This window comes from Carcharodon carcharias, chromosome 2 (genome assembly GCF_017639515.1).
Source record: "Carcharodon carcharias isolate sCarCar2 chromosome 2, sCarCar2.pri, whole genome shotgun sequence".
Lineage (NCBI taxonomy): Eukaryota > Metazoa > Chordata > Chondrichthyes > Lamniformes > Lamnidae > Carcharodon > Carcharodon carcharias.
Window position 1 is genome coordinate 127,852,775 of NC_054468.1, and position 22,101 is coordinate 127,874,875.

General features: G+C 39.3%; 1 protein-coding gene across 8 annotated transcripts in view; it reads left to right on the top strand.

The window, feature by feature from the left end:
- rmnd1 (required for meiotic nuclear division 1 homolog) overlaps window positions 1-22,101 on the top strand; it is a 70,908-nt gene that overhangs the window by 35,302 nt on the left and 13,505 nt on the right. For 7 of the 8 annotated variants that reach the window (XM_041211454.1, XM_041211409.1, XM_041211418.1 and 4 more), the window contains 6 exons: window positions 7,550-7,589; window positions 8,469-8,569; window positions 13,054-13,160; window positions 14,269-14,333; window positions 15,974-16,050; window positions 17,179-17,299. In XM_041211454.1, coding sequence (XP_041067388.1) covers window positions 7,550-7,589; window positions 8,469-8,569; window positions 13,054-13,160; window positions 14,269-14,333; window positions 15,974-16,050; window positions 17,179-17,299 — 511 coding nt within the window. Of the gene's footprint in view, window positions 1-7,549; window positions 7,590-8,468; window positions 8,570-13,053; window positions 13,161-14,268; window positions 14,334-15,973; window positions 16,051-17,178; window positions 17,530-22,101 lie in introns of those variants that run through there. The other variant, XM_041211463.1, reaches the window with a different exon arrangement.

Genomic DNA, 22,101 nt, shown 5'->3' on the forward strand with positions numbered 1-22,101 from the left:
CCTAGGCATGAATAAAAATGAGGGCTGAACCTAGATATAGACAGTGCATTATCATTTTGATTTTACATTTTCATATTACATAGTACATATAGCACAGAAACAGACCATTCAGCCCAACAAGTCCAACAGATATTTATGTTTCTCGTGAGTGCCCTCCCACCCTTTTTCATCTAATCCCATCAACAAATCATTCTATTCCTTTCTCCCTGGTGTGTTTATTGTTCTATCCCTTAAATGCATCTTTGCCAGTCATCTCAACCAGTCCTTGTGGTAGCTAGGTCCACATCCTTAACCAGTCTTTCTGAGTAATGAAGTTTCTCCTGAATTCCCTATTGGATTTATTAGAGATTATGTTTTACTAAATTGCCCCTAATTTTGGTTTTAGCTGAAAATGGAACCACTTTTCTCCAAGTGTACCCTTTCAGACCATTTCATAATCTTAAAGACCTCTAACAGTCACTCTGAAGCCTTCTCTTTTCCAGAGAAGAATACTCCAGCCTGTTCAATTTTTCCTGATGGATATAACCTTTCATTTCTGGTATCATTTGTTTTCTCCAAAACCTTGAGACTTAGTGAATGATCATGTCTCATAAATGTTCAATTATTTGATAATTAGAATTTATTTAAAATCTTTATATATATGAGAAAATGTACACTTTTTGTTGGATCTAAGACATCGAGGACTGGCAGCAGCATTTACGTGTTAAAGCAGAACTCCTCACCTTAATCACTAGATAAATTTCATGTTCAATGTTTTTATATGTTGGACAAGATAGTCCAATTTTTAATTTTACCCGCCATGTGGAATAGGGCATATTCAGGTCAAATACACTTTTTACACCCTATCCAATTCAATGCTTCACTGATTCTAGTGAAGTGTTAAATCGAGTGATGTAAAATGGCTGCCAATTTGAAGCCTCCCCATTCCCCATAGCTGGGTAAGGTTAAAATCAGTGGCTTTAGGGATGACATGAATTGGGTTTAATCAAATTATTTTGGTTCAGGTTGGCCTTTACCTTTAAAATTTGCTCTGCAGGTGTAGAGACTGAGCATGAAATTAGGATTGGTAGCGCCTGTTGTTTGTTCCCCAAACAACTATGGGTGCTGTTTAGGGAACAAATTGACACTCTATGCGCATAATTCCGACACAAGTTGTTCTGAATGCTGTCTTGATAAAAGAAAACAAGAGGAGCCCTTTGCCCCATTTCTCAAGCAGGCATTGGATTCACTTGCATAAGCAAGTAAAGGTCTAACACCTGAGGCAGTCAGTGCCAGTGATGATCCCAAACAAGCTTCAACAGTGCTCCTGAGGTCTGCAATCTTCCTACTTGATTCTCGACAGTACTCCTGACTCCCACCCACCTGCCCCTACACCACCATCGACAGTACTCCCACAGTCTGCGATTTTCCTACTCAATGCCTCAGCCATCCCTGACCATGGAAGCTGAGACACACGCAACCCAACCAATCACCTACTTGGAAATTGGATCATTAACCTGTATGGAATCCTACTGGAACACCATCTACGTTTTGAGATCCAATGCCCAAAATCTGGTGTACTTCAGGCCTTTCTATTTGAGTGCAGGGTGCTAACGCTGTTGAGTAAGCCACAAACACATTTCTAAGTCTTTGTATCTTGTCATTGTATCCTGGGTAAGCAACTCGTGTCTTTGTGAGAACCACCAACTAAAATGGATATTTTACTTATTTCCAATTAATTATTTTGTTAATTACCTGGTATCACACATCTGATTCCTGGCAATATTGGTGCTTGAGGGAGGGAGTAATGCATCTGCTTTCCCTGGCGAGCTGATGAGGGAAGTCTTTGTCTGATTGCTGCCAATGCAGAACTGTCAGTTTTCATTACTGTCTTGGGAGGATCATACAACAGCAAGGGAGAACTGATCTTTTGGCTTTGCGAACCTCCAAACTTTAGGACCTCCAAAAAAGAAAGCTAATTCTTAAAAAAGCTTTTATGTGTATTTCTGGAATTTTTAATGTTTAAAGGACCAAATATATTAATAGCTGTCTGTGCTTATATGCAACTGCAGATTTGATACAGAACAATCAAAATTTCAATGGCTGAATACAACTATTGGAGATCTTTCTCCAATGCAAAAACTCTAATTTAGCTATGATCCTCTCTGGAAATAATATATCGAATTCCCTGCTCATGCACATCTTCTCCTTCAACTGTTACAAATTTTGGTTAAACAATACTTTGTGGACTAAGCTTTCCCTTGGACAGAGGTCAGCAATCTCATCACTCCTGTGCTTTCCAAGCTCACCTGGCATCCTGTCCCCCAGTGCCTCAAGGCCCTCATCCTCCCTTTCTCTGCCCATTTACGGTGCCGCCTTACCGCATCCTACCTGAGAAATCATCTCCAGCCCAGTATCCCAACTTGCACATTCTTGCTCTGAGCCTGGCTTACTGGTTTTCCCCTATTCCACCATGAAGGGGCTGTTTCTTTCATTGCTACCTCACAAAACCACTCCAGTTTGTTATCTCTCCATCTCACTTGTAAAGAAAATATAATCTTTTCCAATATTACTGTGGGGTACTGTGAAGCAGGCTTGTGGGGGCTGTGTGCATGTTGTGTGTGTGTAACTGCTTTAATTAAACTGAAGACAGTCAGACTGCAAGGTTTAAATCATCAAAGGGTTAAGTTTTAAAAGTAGGTATTTCGAAGTGGAGATGGACGAGCTAAGATGTGACCCCTGTAGATACAGCGTGATTAGGAATTTACATTAGGAGATAGATAAGGAGTTGCAATTTTAGCTATTGAATTTCAAAGAGATATAACAGGAAGTTTTACAACTGGCATAGATCATAAATTAAATAAAGCAAAGGTATTAAGTTTATTTTTCCCAAAAGTATTGGGCATTATGACAAAATGAAAAATGTTTAGATTCTGGGAAAGGTAACTTTCAAAAAAAGGTTAAGAACAGTGGGTTTAAAAGTTAAAAGTGGAGAAAATATATTTAATGAAAGATTTAAAGCTGTAGGGGGGGTGGCCATGTGAGGTCTTGAAGAGTATATTGTGAAGTAGCAGCTTCTAGCCACTCCAAAGAAGTGTCTACTGGTTCTAGAAAGCAAGGTTTTGTCACAAGCCTTGGATTTCCATTGTCAAAGGAGAGGGAGAGAAGCTTGTGTCATACCTCCCCTATAGCAACAGTGGATGCTTTGCAGTAATATTACTGGAAGTTTTATAACTTAAGAATCTATAAGGATGGTTGCCTGTAAAAGGGTGTTTATCTGTGAGTAGAAATCTTTTGGGAAATGTTATAAGACTAAATTTAACTGTGTAACTGTAATCTTGTGTGTTTACATTTTCTTTTCTTTTGTTAATAAATGTTTTAATTTAATATTTAAAATCTCCAGAAGTGGTAGTGGCATCTTTACTTCCTACTTCAGTACACATAACTTCTCAAAATAAAATACAAATACAAATTGTTGTGATAGCTTGGCCAAGTTTCCCTTTTGGGATTTGGTCAGCCCCGCAATTACCACTTGCCATATCATAACAAAATTGGGTGCTCTTTGCGGGATTTTTTAAAAATTCCTTGATTGGCTTGGAGTTGGTGAATCTGAAGGCTACGAGTGTGAGAAGAACGCTGAACTCGAGTTGGTAGTCAGGGCTTTTAAAGTGGTTGGACTGCGATCATGGCTTTAGCAATTGTTTAGATTTTTCTGGGAGTGGAAGATGTAACCCTGACAGGTTTAGAAAAAGTAACCAAGATTCCATTATCAGAGTTATCAGATCAGTTGCAGTTAGGATTAACCGCAGGTGCAAGGAAAGCAGACATAAATGGAGTAATAGTGCAGCATTTGAAATTGGAAGGGATACCTGAAACTAATGAGTCACAGCTGGGAGTAATGAGACTTCAGTTGTTAATGAAGAAGTTTGAACTTGAACAAGCAATTGAACTGAAAATTGAATTAGAGGCAAAAGAAAAGAAAAAGGAGAGAACATTTCAAAGGGAGCAGAAAGGCAGGAGACAGGAAAGGGAATTGGAAATGGAAAAGTTAGCAATGGACAAAAGAGAAAAGGAGAGAGGAAGAGAATACCAGCTTAAAAAGCTAGACCTTAAAAAAGAGACCTCAGATGCTGAGGAATGTTCTGATGGTGAAAAGGCCACATTCAACCTAAAACCCAGTGGAGAGGTTTAAATTTGTGCAGGCTTTTCTGAAGTTTGAGGAAAGGAGTGTAGAGCCATTCTTTATTTCATTTGAGAAGAAAGCTAAACAAATGAAATGGCCACAAGAAATCTGGACATTGCTTTTACAGATTAGGTTGGTAGGTAGAGTTCATGAGGTATATGCATCGCAGTCACAAGTGTCTGTGGATTGTGATGCAGCCAAAAAAAACTTATGAGTGCATATGAGTTGGTTTCTGAGACGTACGGGCAGAAATTTCGGAATGTGAGGAAACAGCCTGGGCAGACTTATATTGAGTTTGAGAGAGTAAAACAAAGTAATTTTGACTGTTGGATACGGACATTAAAGATAGAGACAACATATGCAGCTCTTAGAGAAGTAATTCTTTTGGAAGAATTTAAAGATTCACTTCCTTTGGTAGTTAGAACCCGTGTGGAGGAACAAAGAGTTAAAACAGCTAGGCAGGCAGCAGCGATAGCTAATGATTATGAGCTGGTCCATAGATCAAAATCTTTTTTCCATCACCTTTTTAAATCAGAGAAGGATAAGAAGTGGGTAGATGAAAGGAAGACAGGTAGTCAGGGAAGAGAAAGGACAGCTGGGAATTCCCAGGAAATTTCTCCTCAGACCAGAAAGGAAGGTGCTGAGGGTGGAAGTGACACTTGAAGACTTAAATGTTTCCATTATAATAAGGTTGGGCACACAAAGCTAAAGTTTTGGAGGTTACAGGGAAAACCTATTGCAGTAATTAGAACACAGAAAAGTTCTGAAAATAAGTGTACTGTGGGCTTGGAGTTCTAGAGGCAAGAGGCAAGTGGTTTGTGTACAAGTGGAGCAAGAAGAATCATTGGTAGCTAATGAAATGGGAATGCATTCACAACTTACCCAAGGGTTCTGAAGGACGGGTTACAGAAATGTTTAAAGATTTTATATTTGAAGGGAAAGTCTATCCATGTGTATAGGGTGGAACAGGCAAATATATCAATTTTAAGGGGTACAAGGGCTTGTCAGCCCTTATGGGATGGCGCTATTTGTTGTCCAAAGGGGGCATTGCAGAAAAGAGTGTTAATAAGTGGGATACACGGAGATACTATACATATTCCATTGTGTAAGGCAAATTTTAAAAGTAGGTTGAAAACAGGCAAGCTGATCATTAGCCCATTACAGGAGTTCAGTTTATCCTAGGAAATGATATAGCTGGGTCACAGATATTGGTGATGCCTACTGTAGTCAAGCAGCCTGTGGAGATGCAATCGACAGAGTTGTTGCAGAAAGAGCATCCTGGATTGTTTCCAGATTGCTTAGTGACGGGATCAGAAACTCACAGGTTGAAACAGGAAGAGGAAAAATCCAAAAGACAGAGGAAGGATGCTGACATCCAGTCAGCTGGATCTGTCATTGAAAAGATGATTCAGGAGAAACTAGTGGGTCAAAGTTCAGAAATTACTCTCCTGGATTATGTGACAAAATTTAGAGAAAGATTGAACAGAGCATGTGAGGTAGCTAAGGAACATTTAAAGGTATCGCAGCAAGTGATGAAGACAAGTGCAGAAAAGAGGGCAAAACCTAATAGTTTTGTTGCTGGAGAAAAGGCATCAGTCTTGTATCCAGTGCCATGCGAATCATTAAATGCAAGGTTTAGTGGGCCTTACCGGATTGAAAAGAGACTGAGTGAAGTTACTTATTTAATAAATACCCCAGATAGAAGAAAGAACCGGGGGGTGTGTCATGTAAATATGCTTAAAAAATATTTTGACAGGTAAGATAACCAAAAGGAGGTATTAGTAGTGGAAAGGAAAAGGAGGAAAAAATGAAAGATTCTGAAATTAACTTTCCTCTAATTAAATTGTACAATGAGGGAGTACTTAACAATTTAAATGTGATATTGAGTTATCTTCCAGGCAAGTGTCAAAGATGATTTGGAAAAGCTATTACAGTCACACAAAGCTATCTGTGGGAATAAGTTGGAGAAAACAAATTTGGCTACGCATGATGTAGATGCGGGGGATTCAGTTTCAATAAGGCAACATCCTTATAGATTGAATCCAGTAAAATTAGCTCAAGTGCAAAAATAAATTACATTTATGCTTCAGAATGACATCATAGTCTAGTTGCAATAACTGGAGGTCACCCATCGTGATGGTGCCGAAACCGGATAAAACACACAGACTGTGTATGGATTATCAAAAAGTGAATGCAGTGACAACATAATATCCCTAGAATCTTGTGAAGTACAGCCTAGCTGCGGTAGTGTGTGCAGGATACATCATTTTGAATAATGAAGAGCCTTATGTGAAAACATGCTTTGCTTCCAGCTATGATCTCAGTTTGGTGGGTTAGTCATTGCAATTGGCATTAAGTTAGGAGGCACAGTAAGTTGTGTGGATGGAAGAAGGAAGTTATAAAAAGCCCATGGACCAAGTGAGTGAAGAAAATTATGATGGATTGGAGTTTAATGTAGGGAAGTGTGAGGTCATCCACTTTGGCTCTGAGAAAGACAGATTAGAATATTTTCTAAATGGAGACTATGAGCTTTGGAAGAAAAAGGATTTAGGGTCCGTGCACACAAATTACAAAGCTAATGCACAGGTATAAAAAGTAATTTAAAAGGATAATGGGATGTCAACCTTATCTCAGGGGACTTAGAATTCAAAAGTGTGGAAGTAATTCTTCAGCTATACAAGCCTTAATCAGACCTCATCTGGTATACTGCATTCAGTTTTGGTTCTGAGCAAGATATGTTGATCTTGCAAGGGCTGCAGTGAAGACTGGGTTAAAAGGATTAATTATAAGGATAGGTAGCATAAACCCTGCTTATATTACCTTGAGTTTAAGTGATTAAGGGTTAAAGGGTAATTCAATTGTGGTATTTAAAATGTTTAAGGGATTTGACAGGCTAGATATAGGAAAACTATTTCCTCTGCAGAAGGAATCCAGAACATGAGGACATAATAAAATTAGAACAAGGCCATTCAGGAGTGAAATCAAGAAGCACTTTTTCACACATAAAGCAGTAGGAACCTGGAACACTTTTGCACAGATATCTGTCGATATTGGAGGTCAGTTGAAATTTTCAAGACTGGGATATTCTTGAAATGCAAATGATGTGATTTCATGATGAATGTTATAACTCACTAACATAATTTATTTCACCAAACACTGCATTTGGTAGTAAACTTATCATTTAAGGTATCAAATGTATCAATAGCTGTTAATAGTTTGAGAAAAATTAATTAGCTTTTGCATTTTCTTTCTGTGATTCAGTCATGGGGTTCTTAAGGCTGTGAAATTATATTCTATCCAGTCTATTATCTGGCTGTTAAAAGATAACAGATGGTCCTCTCCATGACCTTCTGCAACACTAACAATCTTTATTTCTTGCACACACAGGGAGGGCTCTGTTGTCTTTTGGAATGTGGAAGATAAAGCGGTAAGTTGAATCATATTGCATGTATCTAGGGTATAGTTTAGTTTTCCTACGCCCTTTTTAACTGCATGTTTACCTCAACCCTCATTTTTATCTGTTTGGTATGAAACATTCTTCATCATGTAAACCGTCAATAACACCTGCTTCCCACTGGTGGCACACGCTCCCCATTCTGGTAACATATGCAGCCTCATTTTATGAGATATTCTGTCTACTGGGGTATCCTACAGTTTTGATTGTACCAGTCAGTGGTAATAACTGCCCATTTTTATCACATCACTCTGCGGAACCTGGGGACCTGCTGCTCACTAATACCACACAGTGAATTCTTTTAACACACACCAATAATTAACAATAGCTTCTTGTCACTTTCTATCAACATTATTCAGCATTCCCTATTCAAAACATGGGTATGTTATTGCACTAATACTGAAGTGGAAGTTAATTTATTTACAAGGCTTTTAATCAATGCACATCTAAATTTCACCAAAAAATGGCTTCATCACACATGAAAGACTTTGAAGTAAGTAAAGCTAATAGTAGGGGTTTAATTAAACATTTCCAAAACAGATTGGAATGTTAAAACTCTATCCTGTACATCTGGTATGTGTATAGAGGTAGAGATGAACTCATTTATTAATTGAGTGGCAAAGAATTGAAGCAATGCATTTCTGATGTAATAACTTTAAACAGGCTTAGACTTTCTGATTGCATAATTTTATTGGGGACAATAAATCATTGGGTTAACATTAGTATTAAGATTCATGTAAAAATCTTGATTCCAGTGTGTTATTCAGATTGAAATCATTAGGTTTTGTATTTTATTGTGGGTTTTTTAAGTAAGTTGGTGCATTTTTATGAAAATTAATCTTCTGCCTTTAGGTGAAACGCATTATGCAAATCTTGGAGCCACATGAGATCCAGCCGTATGAAGTTGCTTTGGTTCATTGGGAAAATGAGGAAATTAACTATCGGATTGCAGAGTAAGCGCAGTCTATTGTTTTACTTGATTAGAATGTCTTCAATGTTTGGTGAAAACCCAAAAGCCTAGAAAGGAAATGCTTCTTCTGTAAAACCATCTTAATGAGTTGCTTAATATCATTTAGTCAACATGTAAATTAATCTAGATATAAATTAGAGTTCACATAACCTGCCTTGGTAACTCTCCCCACAACAATCACAAGAAGTCGATGGGGGGAATTGAAAATTATAAAACTGAGAATAGGATAGTAATGCCCTGAAAATCATAATACTGTACTTAAAGCCCATTCCTATCTGCCACCATTTTGCTCAGGGAATTCACAAGGGCCCAGGCAAGAGTCTCATTAAAGTGTTCACACCTGTGTCCTGTGATGTCAGTAGAACTCCACCGCCTTTTTCTTAAGCAAATGTAAAAGCATTGAATCCATCCAATGCTACTGCTCTAACTTGTGATCTATCTTACAAGGTGCCAATTTCTAAATTGGCCCCTGGGGGAGATGGAGCAAGTGCTGGTGCTTCTTCAGGAAGGTTGACCCCCCTGCCCCACTCATGTCCTGCAGAGCTCAGGTATTCAGATGAATCTAGACAAGGGTCAGCAAGACATTGAAATTCTAGGCAGTAGCAAAGTATATGCAATTGCTTGAGAATAGAGAACAAATGCAAATGGTAGGCAGGCGCCCTGCTGAACATGGCCTCCAGTCTCTCCGTCACCAGTGGTCCTTGATCTGCTTGCTGCAATGATTTCCATGGATTATTCCTAAAATTGGCTGTTAGCCTTTATACAAACTAATCCTTCCTCAGGTCTAATCCACTCCCAGTTACTGTGGAGGGAGTTTTATGCCCTCTCTTATGGTGTGTTTGGAGGAAGGGAAGGCATTTTAATCAGGCTGGAGAGTGGCATGTGAGCACCCCACTGCCTCCGGTGGGCGGGTCTGTTGCCATGCAGGAAGCATGACAATCGGACCTATGCAGACCACTTATGGTCTCCCCTGTGGGGATGGTTCCCTCTTTCAAAGGTACTCCGGACCCGGAACCAGGAAGGAACAGAACCGCTGAAAGCCAACCCCCCATCCTTGCTGCCAACCCCCTGAGAGGCACTTAATTCCAGTAGGTCTTCCTGGAGGAGAGGACGTGGGTCTCTTGCTGGCTGGAGAGCCAGCAGGCGAAACTCCCAACGCCTCCATAAAAGTCCCTCCAGTGAGTAATAGAGGAAACAAGTTATTGCGTGGTTTTTGAAAGTGTTATGAGAATATGTAAGGCAGCATCATGTAGTGCATCATATATTGTGCCTGTTGAGAGAAAGAAGATGCAAGATTTGAGCAGGCTGGGGAGGTAGTCATTTGTAAGAAGTGGCTCCAGTGTGAAATGTGAAAGCAGGTAGCAAAATACTGGTTACATCTTTTGTGAGGGTCACGGCAACAGATGTGTATGTGATTGGAATGAGATTAGTATAGTGTCCACTTGTGATTTCTCCTCTTGAGAGGTAAGTGGGGAAGAGCAATGGCCATAATTAATACAAAGAAATGGAGATAGGAAGGCATCATTCACAGCCTTGCTATCCAGTCAGTTTATTGAAACATTTGTGGCATTGGACCCATGCCCTTGGACGTGATACTGTTTGCCCTCTTGCAGCATCTTCATGCCATCCAAGGGGAATATTGCCTTTACCTACTCCACAAGCAATGACTTAAAATGTTGCAGGCAAAACCACTTTGCTCCCTAAGTGCCTCCTGTGTAGCAGTCCAGATTTGTGCAAAGATAAACGAAGCCTCACTTTAACAGGTGTGTTCACTCTAAATGGGTGCTGAACACATCGAAAATCCTGCCCTCCAAATTGGCAGGGTTCCCATCACCACTGGAAATGCATAGGCAGCTCTGCAATGAAATGCATTCCACAGACAGGTGACATAGGGAGGGCAGCCCAGTCACCCACTCAAGAATTGCCATGAGAAAAAAAATTATCCTACCATCTATTTTTAGAAAGGGAAATTGTCCTGTGCATTACGGACCATTGGCTTTGGCAAGGTGAGGCAACCCCAACCAAGTTTCACAGGCTTCTGAGTCATCATTACCTCGACCAGAGATGGACAACAGCTGGTGGCCTTGTCAAGTACACTCATGTACCATGAAAGAATAAAAAAACACAACATGGTAGCAAACACTGTTTGCCCCCTTGACCCTGTGGTAGCAGGCTTGGGGGCAAGAGAACCAGGAAGATAGGAGGGAGCCATATTGGGGTGGCTTTCTGATGCATTCCCACTGCTGGAGTCTTCCCCGCAGTGACCTGAGAAGCAGATTGGCTGCCTTTTACATGGAGGCGGGCAGCTAATTAACATAGTTAAGACTTCAACTAGGGGCGATTTTGCAGCCTTGCCAGCATTTTGCTGGTGTTGGAGTAGCCTTTCATTGCATGCGGAGGCTGCCAGCTCAGTAGAGGTAGCTTCCCTGCAGTGGGCTGCAAGACCATCGGAGCTGGAGGTTCCATGCTCCATAGACGGGGCTGCCAGCAGAAAATGCCATAATCGGCCCAAACAATCCATCCGGAGAGGTTTCCCCTCCACTAAGAGAGCCTAATGCTTCACCTGTCTGAATTTTTTATTGATATGTATACCACCAACCTGCCTCATCAGGGCCCACCTCTCCTGGTGGGGCTGCTGAAGCTCTAGAATTGCTAGTCTTCTGATTGGGCTAGCCATTAGGAGTGATCCACCATTTGTAACAGGACAGCAAGGCTGCCTCCAGGAAGACTGCGACACTGGCCTCGCTGCTGGCAAGTGCGAGCTCTAAATTAATGTTGGAGTCCTGAAGTCCAGGGGAAAATTCAGCCCATTGTTTTAATTTTATCAAAAATGTTAATGTGAGTACTGAAAATTACTTCTTTTACTTCCTTCTTCTTTCCCCGAGGAAGAATCATATGGACTCGAAACGTTAACTCTGTTTTTCTCTCCACAGATGCTGTGGATAATAGGTCTACTATTGAGTTTTTCCAGCATTTTTTGTTTTTGTTTCAGATTTCCAGCATCCACAGTATTTTGTTTTTAGCATATGAATATCCTGAATTTTAAGGCCAGGCCTGACTTTTAGCGCTATCAGCTTAAATTTAGGAATATGTCATTGCAGGATATTACTAATGATCCTTAGACAAATAATACAAATAGTTAAACCCTTTCTGAAGAAATATAGTATTTTTACTGAATTCACTGGGCAAGGTTTTTACACCACAGGATGACACAAATGAAGTCAGTGATACAGATGGCATAGCCATCCATGAGCAGTCTTTCATTCCCTTGGGTCAAAATTAAACTACCGACTCTTTTACTAGAGCAGCTGGATGTAGTTTCCACCTTAGACCAAGGAGCATGGTTTGCTGTTTTTTGTACTTCCTTTGTCACCATTCTGAAATTTACATTTCTAGTCTGCTAGTAGATTTGCAGACCAAGTTGCTTGAGATATCCTTCATTTGAAAGGACCTCGGTGGGGAGTAGTGGAGAGTTTAGTTCACAGCCAGTCCTCCTAATGACTTCCACCTAAATGCTCTTCAGAGCTGGAATTGTAGGAGAGCTAAAAAAGACTTCTGGTCAAGCCATCTTCTGGGATTGCAGTCGCATCTGCTACAGAGCAGAAATACATAAGCCAGGCAAAGCAAAAGCATCTGTGAAAATGAGGAAAACACAGGAGAGTGTCATCTTTCTCTCCAGTTGAAAAAACTCTATAGAGATTCTGCTGAAAAATGGTACCCTGTACTGTGGTGCAGCAAGCATACTTACTTAGCTGCTTTGAGATATGTAGCTTTTAGTGTAAAAGTCAGTACTAAAGAGCTCACAACTAAAGCCTTCACTACATGTCATGTTCACTTATAGACAGTTCTGGGATTAATATCTCCCTACTCCAGATAATGCGGAAATAGAATTGGCCCTTTTTTGACAAGCCTGAACAGTACATTTTTTGTATGTTCTACATTCAATAGCTGTGGTCACTGCAGCAATACATACTGCAACTCTCATGACTGTATGAATGCAAACACATCTCTCACTTGTCTCCCAAGCAGATATTAATGTTGTAATGTGTGCAAGTAAACTAAGGCTTTGTTTTGGGCATTTGCTAGTGGAATTCAGAACAGATTTTGTTTTTAATGTAAGGTATGGTTTCCAATGCCATTTGCCTCACCTGACTGCATCCCGACAGAATTGGGAAACCCATTTACAGAGCAATTGGACTGCTTCCACTCCAGAGAAATCTCCATATCAAAGGAGCATTTGTATGATTATTCAGCAGTTCCAGAACCTATTCTATACCCAATATGTATTTCAATTGAAGGGTAACACAAGAATCGTTCTTTTCATATTTTGTACTTAAGTTTGAGTCAATTTAATGGTCCCTTAACGGTGTGTGGCACGATCAATTTAGGCAAATGCTAGGATATTGACAAGAGTTTGCAAAATAAGCATCATCTCTACCACATCATTTATTTATTTATTTTCCACAGAGGGTATTCAAAGCTGCATCGAGGAGAGATTTTATTGAACTCTGATCTGGAACCAGATGAATCTGTTTTGGAGAAGTTTGCATTTTCAAATGCACTTTCCCTATCAGGTGAGCAACACAAAGATGTGGATGAACCTCTGAATTTATACATTTTTCTCATTATATCCTGGAGATTATTGTGAATAAAGTAATCATTTTTCAATATAATCACAGATATCCCTGAATAAACTTTATTCAATCCATTTTCAAGTTAATATGCCATTGAGCTGTCTGTATTGATGATCTTCAGATGTACTGTTTTGCATAATCTCCCCCAAGTAGCAGCTGTTTTTTAAAATGGAAATCATTTTACGTTACATGTGTATTTTGATAAACTTTTTTTTATATACTGAAATGTTTCAGCCCATTTACAGAGCAGCTGGACCGTTTATGTTCAGTCTCAATAGCAAAGGGGTGTTTATGTAGCTAATTGGGGTGGTTTTAGTGACTGAGAATGGGACTTAAGATCAAGCTAGGTTTAGCTGTGGGGGGCTGGGCGGGGAGGTGGGTCCCTTCCCTTCCCTGAAAGATATTAGTGAATCACTCAAATTTCAATTACAACCTGACAGCTTTGCTATTATTTTCTGGGGCTAGCCCACAAGCTAGCAACAAAAACAGAAAATGCTAGAAAGACTCAGCATTTGTGGAGAAAAAGAAGTGTTAATGTTTCAGGTCCTTATGACTCTTCAGAGCTAAAGGGAAGTAAAAATGTAATGAAATATATACTGTTCAAGGCAGGGTGGAGCAGGTGAAGCTGGAGAGAAGGCCAATGATAGGTGGGGGCAAAGGAGAGATTGCCAGAGATGTCATGGACAAAAGGACAAAGAGGTGTTAATGATAGTGGTACTGGCTAAAGGAGTGCTGATAATGGCATTAAGGTCAGAAAGCAGAATGTGATAATAGCAGGACAAGGGTAAGGACAAGTTAGCATATTTGTTGAATTTGGTTTCACATATCGCCATTTTGTAGTCTTAAAGGCACACCTGTCTGCTTTTACAGTAGAAGAATGCATTGTGCATAATATGGTATGATGCTGCTGCTATTACAGAATGACATAAAATCCAATTTAGCATTAGCAATTCATAGGAAGTCTACTGACAGAGCAGCTTTATATTCAAATTGCTGAAATCTTTGGTGGTTTTGAGTTTGTAATAGATTCATCCTATTTTGGTTGCAGTAAAACTTGCCATCTGGGAGGTGTCATTAGATAACTTTGTTGAGTCCATTCAGTCCATTCCTGAGGTGAGTAATGTGATGTTTTCCTGCTTCAGATTGATAAACAGACTGCATGCTGAACCTGGGACCCGAACTTAAAATTAACAAGACAGTAAATGATATTGAGGTGTTATCTGACCCCACCATCTCCATTAAAATAATTTTTTGAACCATAATACAGGTGCTAGAAAGGCTGAATATTAGGATAATACCTGAAGTTGAAAATGTTTTGAGAAAATTTGGGTATAATTGAAATATTAACAACTGAAATGCATGCAAAAGTCAGTTAGCATCCATGGTTTCCACCTTAGTTTGCTGGCATTTATTGAAATTTGTTCAAATTGACTCGAGTTTTATCTCGCTCTCTCTCGTTTATAAACAAATGTAACCATAGTAATTCACAGCTTCCTTGATAATTCAGTGGGAGAGTGTATTGTCCTGTAATACAGGGAGCAGAAGGTTCCCAGGTTTAATTCTTGGTCACTGCTGAGCTAGCTCAGGTGGGGAGATGGTGAGAATGTTACAATTGGCCTTGGTGTGTGCAGAGTTGATAAGGACAAAATAACAGCATTGTAGGTATACCTACACCAGGTGGATTGCAGCAGTCTAAGAAGGCAACTCACCACCACCTTCTCAAGGGAAATGAGGGATGAGCAATAAATACCAGTTACACTCACATCCCATGAAAGAATTTAAAAAAAAAGACTTGTTTTGTACAATGGGTGAGATTAAGAAGACTCTTGTCAGAGCAGAAGGGGATACCATGAGTCAGTTCAGCAAGCCAGGAATTTATAGTTGCAGGAACATAGATGCTTGGAGCGTGAGTGATCAGGAATCAGCAGCTCATGATGCAGTGCAATGAGGGAAGAATATGGAAGGTGGGGGGATGAGTCAGAGAAGTAGGAAGTAGATGAAAAGAGAGCCAAGATTGGACAAGGAACAAGCTACATTACAAATGACTTCAGCACATATTTATGTGCTTAGGGAGAATAGGGATATTTTGACATGCTGAATGAGCAAAGCACCCTTGCATCATATGGCATGAGGATGGAGCAGAACTCCATTCAGCACCTAAATCCTACCAAATGCAATCTTTAGAAATCACTTATGAATGCATTACATGTATTAAACAGAGGAAGTCTTAAATTATGTAAGAATTCATGTCGTTCACTGAAATTACCATCCTATTCATCTTCCTCTGCTTAAATCTAGGTAAGCATATAGATCCACCATCTTATCCTGAAAAGGGTAATTTTCCTGAAAATTAAAAGCAGCCTATTCCCCTTGTTGAATTCAATTCATCTCTGGCTCATTTCCAATGCTGTATGAAAGGCAGATCAAGTCATTGGAGTTATTATAGGAAAGGCACTGGCTTAAGAGACATCAGGCCTCAGCTCCAAATTTCTTGCATGGTTGGATAACCTAACTCTAAACTCTAGATCTAAATTTAACTCCTGAGTGCCATCCAAAATGTTCAGTTACAGTTAAATACAACCCAATTTCATCCAACATACCAAGTCAGCATGGATTCAACTTTAATTAAGATCTCTTACTGAAACTCAAAATATATACAACGTACATATAAACTTGATTGTTTCTGATAGTCAGCTTTATACCAAGTATTCATATAGCCTCATAGCATTTTGATTTTACCCCACTCTATTCAGATGCTGAAAGCAGGAAAACAAGTGAAACTTTCACGATCTGAAGTCATGCAGAAAATTGGTGAACTGTTTGCCTTGAGGTAAAAAATGTAAAGCAGAAACTTCTAGTTTATTTCAGAAGAGCTACCAATAAATGAATATAAGCTCCATTTCTTATTCTTTATTTCAAATTAATTTTGTAGCATCTTAGAGATCATTAAGACTACACTAAATGTTCTACAGGGAGGTTTTGTGGCACAGTGGTAGCATTCCTACCTCTGGGCCTGGAGCTCTGGGTTCAAATCCCACTTCAGGACTTGATGGCCATGGAAGATGCGCTCATAACACAGCCAAACAGGTTGATTGTCAGCCTGATGGCAGGCAGTCAGTGCGGGAGAGTTTCCTGGTCAGCTATATGACAGAAGGCAACAGCAAACCACTGTGTCATTCCCCAAGCGTAATCCTGAACCAATCCGATGGAAGGCCACGGTCGCCAACACTCTATTAGGGAATGGTACCTGAAGAAGGAGTAGGAAATGTTTACAGCTAATTGCATAACCTGACTTATCCACAGTAACATTTAGTGGCTATGTTTATGTGGCATTCCCAAATTTAATCTCCTCATTATTGGCTTTAAACTGCCAAGGCCCTCGTCTTCCCTCCCTTAAGATTCTCCTTCAAACCAACCTCTTTGGAAATGCTTCATTGGGGGGTGAGCTTACCTCTGTTGTATCTTGGCAGTTACTGTTAAGAATCCATGCTTTCAGAACAGCATTACAGGGAAGTAAACTGATGAGAGAAATCCATTAGATTGGACTTTAAAACAAATTCTCTTCCAAGCATCTACAGAGATAACAAAAAAGGCATTCTATTATCATGAAGAGCATTTTCAGAAGTGTGACTTGGTTAACATTTTTAGGGATGATGGGAATCCAAAATAGGGTACACGATGTATGACAACTGCCCGTAATCCATATGCCAAACATAGATACAAGTGGTAGAATTGATTGTGTATTTTTTAGTTTAAAAAGTACAATATCAAGAGGTTAACTTTAGAATAATTAACTTTTTCATGATTGAGAAACATTCTTATATCTCATATTTTTCTCTACATATTCCCTTATATATAGTTGACAGTACTGAATTGTTTCGTAAATATTAATGTAAGCAATCAGCGGCTCTCACAGCTCTAATCTGCCTGGTGTTACCCTAACTTTGTTCTCTTTCAGACACCGTATAAATTTGAGTTCGGATCTCCTGATGACCCCTGATTTTTACTGGGACAGAGAGAACCTGGAACAACTCTATGATAAAACTTGCCAATTTCTGAACATTAACCGACGTGTAAAGGTATATGTTGTTCTGAGAAACAGTAACAAGCTAAAATCTACCTTGTGTTGAAAGATTAGAACTAACTCTGTGCTACCAGTGAGGCAACTGCACGAGTAGATTTTGATGAAAGGAATTGTGGAAATTGCTGCACAAATCATGATTATTGCTACAGTTTTTCCAAAATTGCATATCTTCTTCTCAGGTGTAGTCATTCAAAGGGACCAATAAACTACATTTTTACACAAAAATAACTGATTTGAAAATGTTATATTTTATAAATGTAATAATAACACTTATTAGCATATGATGTTTGTGCTGGGTAGACCTTGCACCTGCACAAATAACTTATAGGGAAATCACAAATGTATAGCAAAGAAAGTGTGGTCTCTGAGGAAAGTCTGACCATGGCCCAGAAAGGTTGAGTTTGCCGTTTGAATTATATTGAGGCCTTTGGGATTAGAGAAAGGCTAGGTCACCATATGTGTGTTATTTAGTGTTTGCATCTCATGAACACAATTATAGAAGAAATCAACCTAGACTAATATAATATATACCATACTTTGGGTTTCAGCTAAAGTTTTACTAAATAAAATGTGGAATTCTTACTGCAATCTCATTTAAGGATTACAATAAATATCAGCATTAAGCAAAATTTCACATTGTACATGGGAAAAATATAGATTTGGTACATACCAGAGATTGTCTGTTAGCTGTCAAGTTTTTTTTCCATTTATTTCAATAGGAATAACAGCAACTGAAAACAGGTACAAAACCATAGCTTAGAAATTTACTTAGAATTTCAACTCATTTATTGCTTCCATTTTCATAAATATTCAAGAAGTTAATATTTTAACTTACACATTGTAGCAGTATTAAAACTCAAACTGTTGCATTGAATTGTTAACATCCATTTGATTTTTGAACTAATTTTTTTTTTTACACAGAATTTACATTACAGAAAGCAGACCATAAAGCCCAGCATAAGCCAAAGTTTGTCCTGGTTTTTGTAGTTTTCTTTATCTCCTCTGAAGAACCTGCCTTGGAAGAATTTCTAGGTCTATACCATAGATAATTATAAAGATGGTAAAGTGCTCTTGGATAATACTAATCCCGAGTCCTTTGCTATCTTAACATCTTGTCATCCACCTTCTTAAGGGCAACTAGGGATTAGTCACTCACATCCCAAAAATACATTTTTAAAAACCCTAAGAATATCTCTGGTAATCTCCAAGACCATTGACATTTCAGGCCTAGAAAATCAGACTGTCAACTGTTGAAGTGATCCAGGACAAGAAGGTGCCTCACAACACCCGCTCAACAATCTATTCAAGCACCAGCACAGCTACACACACCCCAGAAGATGCAGTTAGTAAGTTCAAGATTGTAGGCCCAGTGATTCAAGATGCACACTTGGCTAAGAGGAAGTGGTGGTATTGGAGAAGGAGCAAGAGCTGTGTAATCACATGGAATTGGGCAGTGGTGACATGCACTTGGTGCTTTTCAGTGGGGAAACAAAATCTAAAACTGCTGACCAGTTTATGCATTTGATACATGTGTAGGCAGCATATTGGATGATGGTGCAAATGATCCTATGCTAGCCTGGAAAGATAAATTGACAGCAGTGGTAAACTTGATTGCCAGTGGCAGCGTAGACCTCCAATGCTTTGGCTGACCTTGCTACAGATGGTGCAGCTTTGCACCGATCTGAAGTCTGTGGAAGCATTTGTGCTCAGTCATTGCCAGACGGATTGCCAGGGTCTTCAGATATAATTTGTGGCATAATGAGCACAGGAAGTTTAGCCCTGATACCTGCTGATCCACATGGCAAGCCTTTAATCTTACACCACTTCAACCATGAAACACTGTAGTCGAGACACTTTAAAAGCAGCCTTCATTATTAATTTTGTCTTGTCTTGCCCATCAGCATGCAGTTGTTTTTTTCCCCTAAGCTGCAGTGGTAGTTTGTATTCTAAGAATCTCTTTTCATATTTCTTCATTTATGTTCCTGAACTCTTGAAAATTCTTCAACTGATAATTTTCATACTGGTAATATTGCAGACAGTATTTCCCTGTTTTATTTCAACATATGCCATTCACACATGTTCTGATGCCAAAAAACTAAAAAAAAAAACCCAGAAAATTACCAAAAATCCACCGCCCCTTTAAGAGCTCCTTTGCGTTTGGAGTTGCCCTTTCACCAATTCCAGATGGGTGGCTGGAGCACAAAGTGTGACCCAAACAGAACAAATCCCAACCTGGAGTCATTACCACCTATCTTCCCCTTACTCTTGTACAGCCTTGGCATGGTTAAGTCTTTCCTTCCCAATGTAAAACAAACTGGCCTTATTAAGAATGACTCACTCTGTACCATCTATGACATCAAAAAATGTAACTACTTTAACCAGAGCACCACTATAAGAGTTCTCTGTGCCTTCGCCAGGAATGAAAGAGAAACTACAATTCCACCTCAGATTCTGTTTCACTATCTAAAACTAGCAGTAATGTTTCAGACGCTACTTTTCTTGACTGTGAATTTCCATCCTATGTTTGGAATCCTGTCCCTTCAAACCAGAAACTAAACACAGACTTGTCTATCATTTGCACAGGTTAGAAGCAGATTAACACTTCCCTTACTCTACATCAACTGGTTGCTTTAACCCTAACCTCAGAAGAACATCTTTACTATAGCAGTGCATTGTTATTATTTCTCACAGCAGTCATCCTTGTCACCTCTCTGAGTGAGGTTGCCAATTAGTGCCAAGTTAAGCACAGTTCTGTGACAGAATCACATCATCTTAAAAAGGTGATTCCAGGTCAGATCCTTTCATGCAGCAGACAGAGGAGGCTTTCATTCCATATATTTGTGCTGGATTTAAACCCTGGAGCCAGAGGTAAAAGGACATACTGCTGAACTATTGTGCTATTCATCCCACAAAACTGACATTTCTATTTATATTCAAAGTTCCAATGTCGGGGCACAGTACTGAATTTCTAGGAGTAATTACAATGGAATAATCTTGTTGAAAGACTTGGATCATGTCATAAACAACATGAGTGACAAAATTTACAATCATTTGACTCCCAGATCATATCGTGCTTAATATTTACACTGTATGCAGTTTGAATTGTAAGGGGTATTTTATTTTCTTGGAAGCCCATGTTCATACAAGCAATGCCAGTCATATTGGTTGGGAATTACAGTACTAGTTTGCTCTTCGTTATTGATGCATGATAATGCCTTTACTGTATAATTGTTACTATATTTACTATTTTAGTGGCAAATAAACTTATATTCTAGAGTTAAAATAGCAAAGTGGGGATGCAGGAGCTGAAAAGAGCTGTCTATACATGTGAAAAACATGACGTTAATTGAAACAAAAGTAAAACACTTTAGATACTGGAAATCTGAAATAAAAACAGAAAATGCTGGAAATACTTGGCAAGTCAAGAAGCTTCAATGGAGAAAAAAATAATTACTGTTTCAGAGTGATGATTTTTCATCAGAACTAGGAAAACTTAGATATTTAATAGTTTTTAAACAAGTAAAAAGCCAGGGAAAAGGAGGCGATAGAGGAGCTGAGGGGCAGAAGGAAGAAAGATCTGTGATTAGTTGGAGGGCAGGAGTAAATAAATGAAAAAAGGGATGTTGATGCAAAGTAATAGGGAAGTAAAGAAACAAATGATGGGTTCAGAGGATGTATGAATGGAAATAGCTGCTGCCTGAGAAAATGGAGCAGCGGTTGTGATCTAAGGGTGTTGAGCTCAAAGCTGAGGCTGGATGGCTATGAACTGTCTAGTCAAAAGACAAGCCTGTGTTGAGCTTCATTGGAAAAGCATAGGAAGCTGAAGACAATTAAAGTGGCAAGAGGCCAGAAGTTCAGGACCATGCTTTTGTACTGAATGGAGGTGTTTAGAGAAACAATCACCCAATCTGCATTTGGTCTCCTCAATATAGAGTACAGTATCCTAAGTTGGCAGAAATGTAAGTAAATTGCTATTTCACCTGGAACGAGTGTTTAGAGCCCAGGATACCAGGAATATGAAGAATAAAGGGCTGATTTTGCATCTCCCGGACTTGCATGTTATTTGAACTGAAGAAGGTGTTGAAAGGCTTGACCGCAGAATTAACCAATAGGCATTCTTAATCAATTTTGCAAATCATGAGTGTCTTTAAAACTAAAAATAATTTTAAGAAGTAAATATAGATTACCTCATTTTGTACCAAATAGTTGATGAAATCATTCAGCTGCTTAGAATTATATTTATAAAATGATGGTGTTGGTAACATGGGAAAGAGATCATGCCACTGCTGCAAGCATAAAAATGAATAATCATAGAAAGGATAAAACAGAGTACTTTCTAAATGATGAAAGGCTAGAAACAGTGAAAGTCCAAAGAAACTTGGGGTCTGTGTGCATAGATCATTAAAATGTCATAAACAGGTACAAAAGATAGAATCTGTCTCTCTCTGAACTTGCTGCACTCCGTTCTCTCAGGTCTAACCCTGACATTGTCAGCAAACCCGCTGACAAGGGTGGTACTGTTGTTGTCTGACGCATTGACCTCTACCTCGCAGAGGCTGAGCATCAACTCGCAGACACTTCCTCCTACCTCTCCCTGGACAATGACCCCACTACTGAACATCAAGCCATTGTTTCCAGTACTGTTACTGACCTCATCTCCTCTGGAGATCTTCCTTCCACAACTTCCAACCTGATAGTCTCCCAACTTCGGACAGCCCGCTTCTACCTCCTACCCAAAATCCACAAACAGGACTGTCCCGGCAGACTGATCGTGTCAGCCTGTTCCTGCCCCACGGA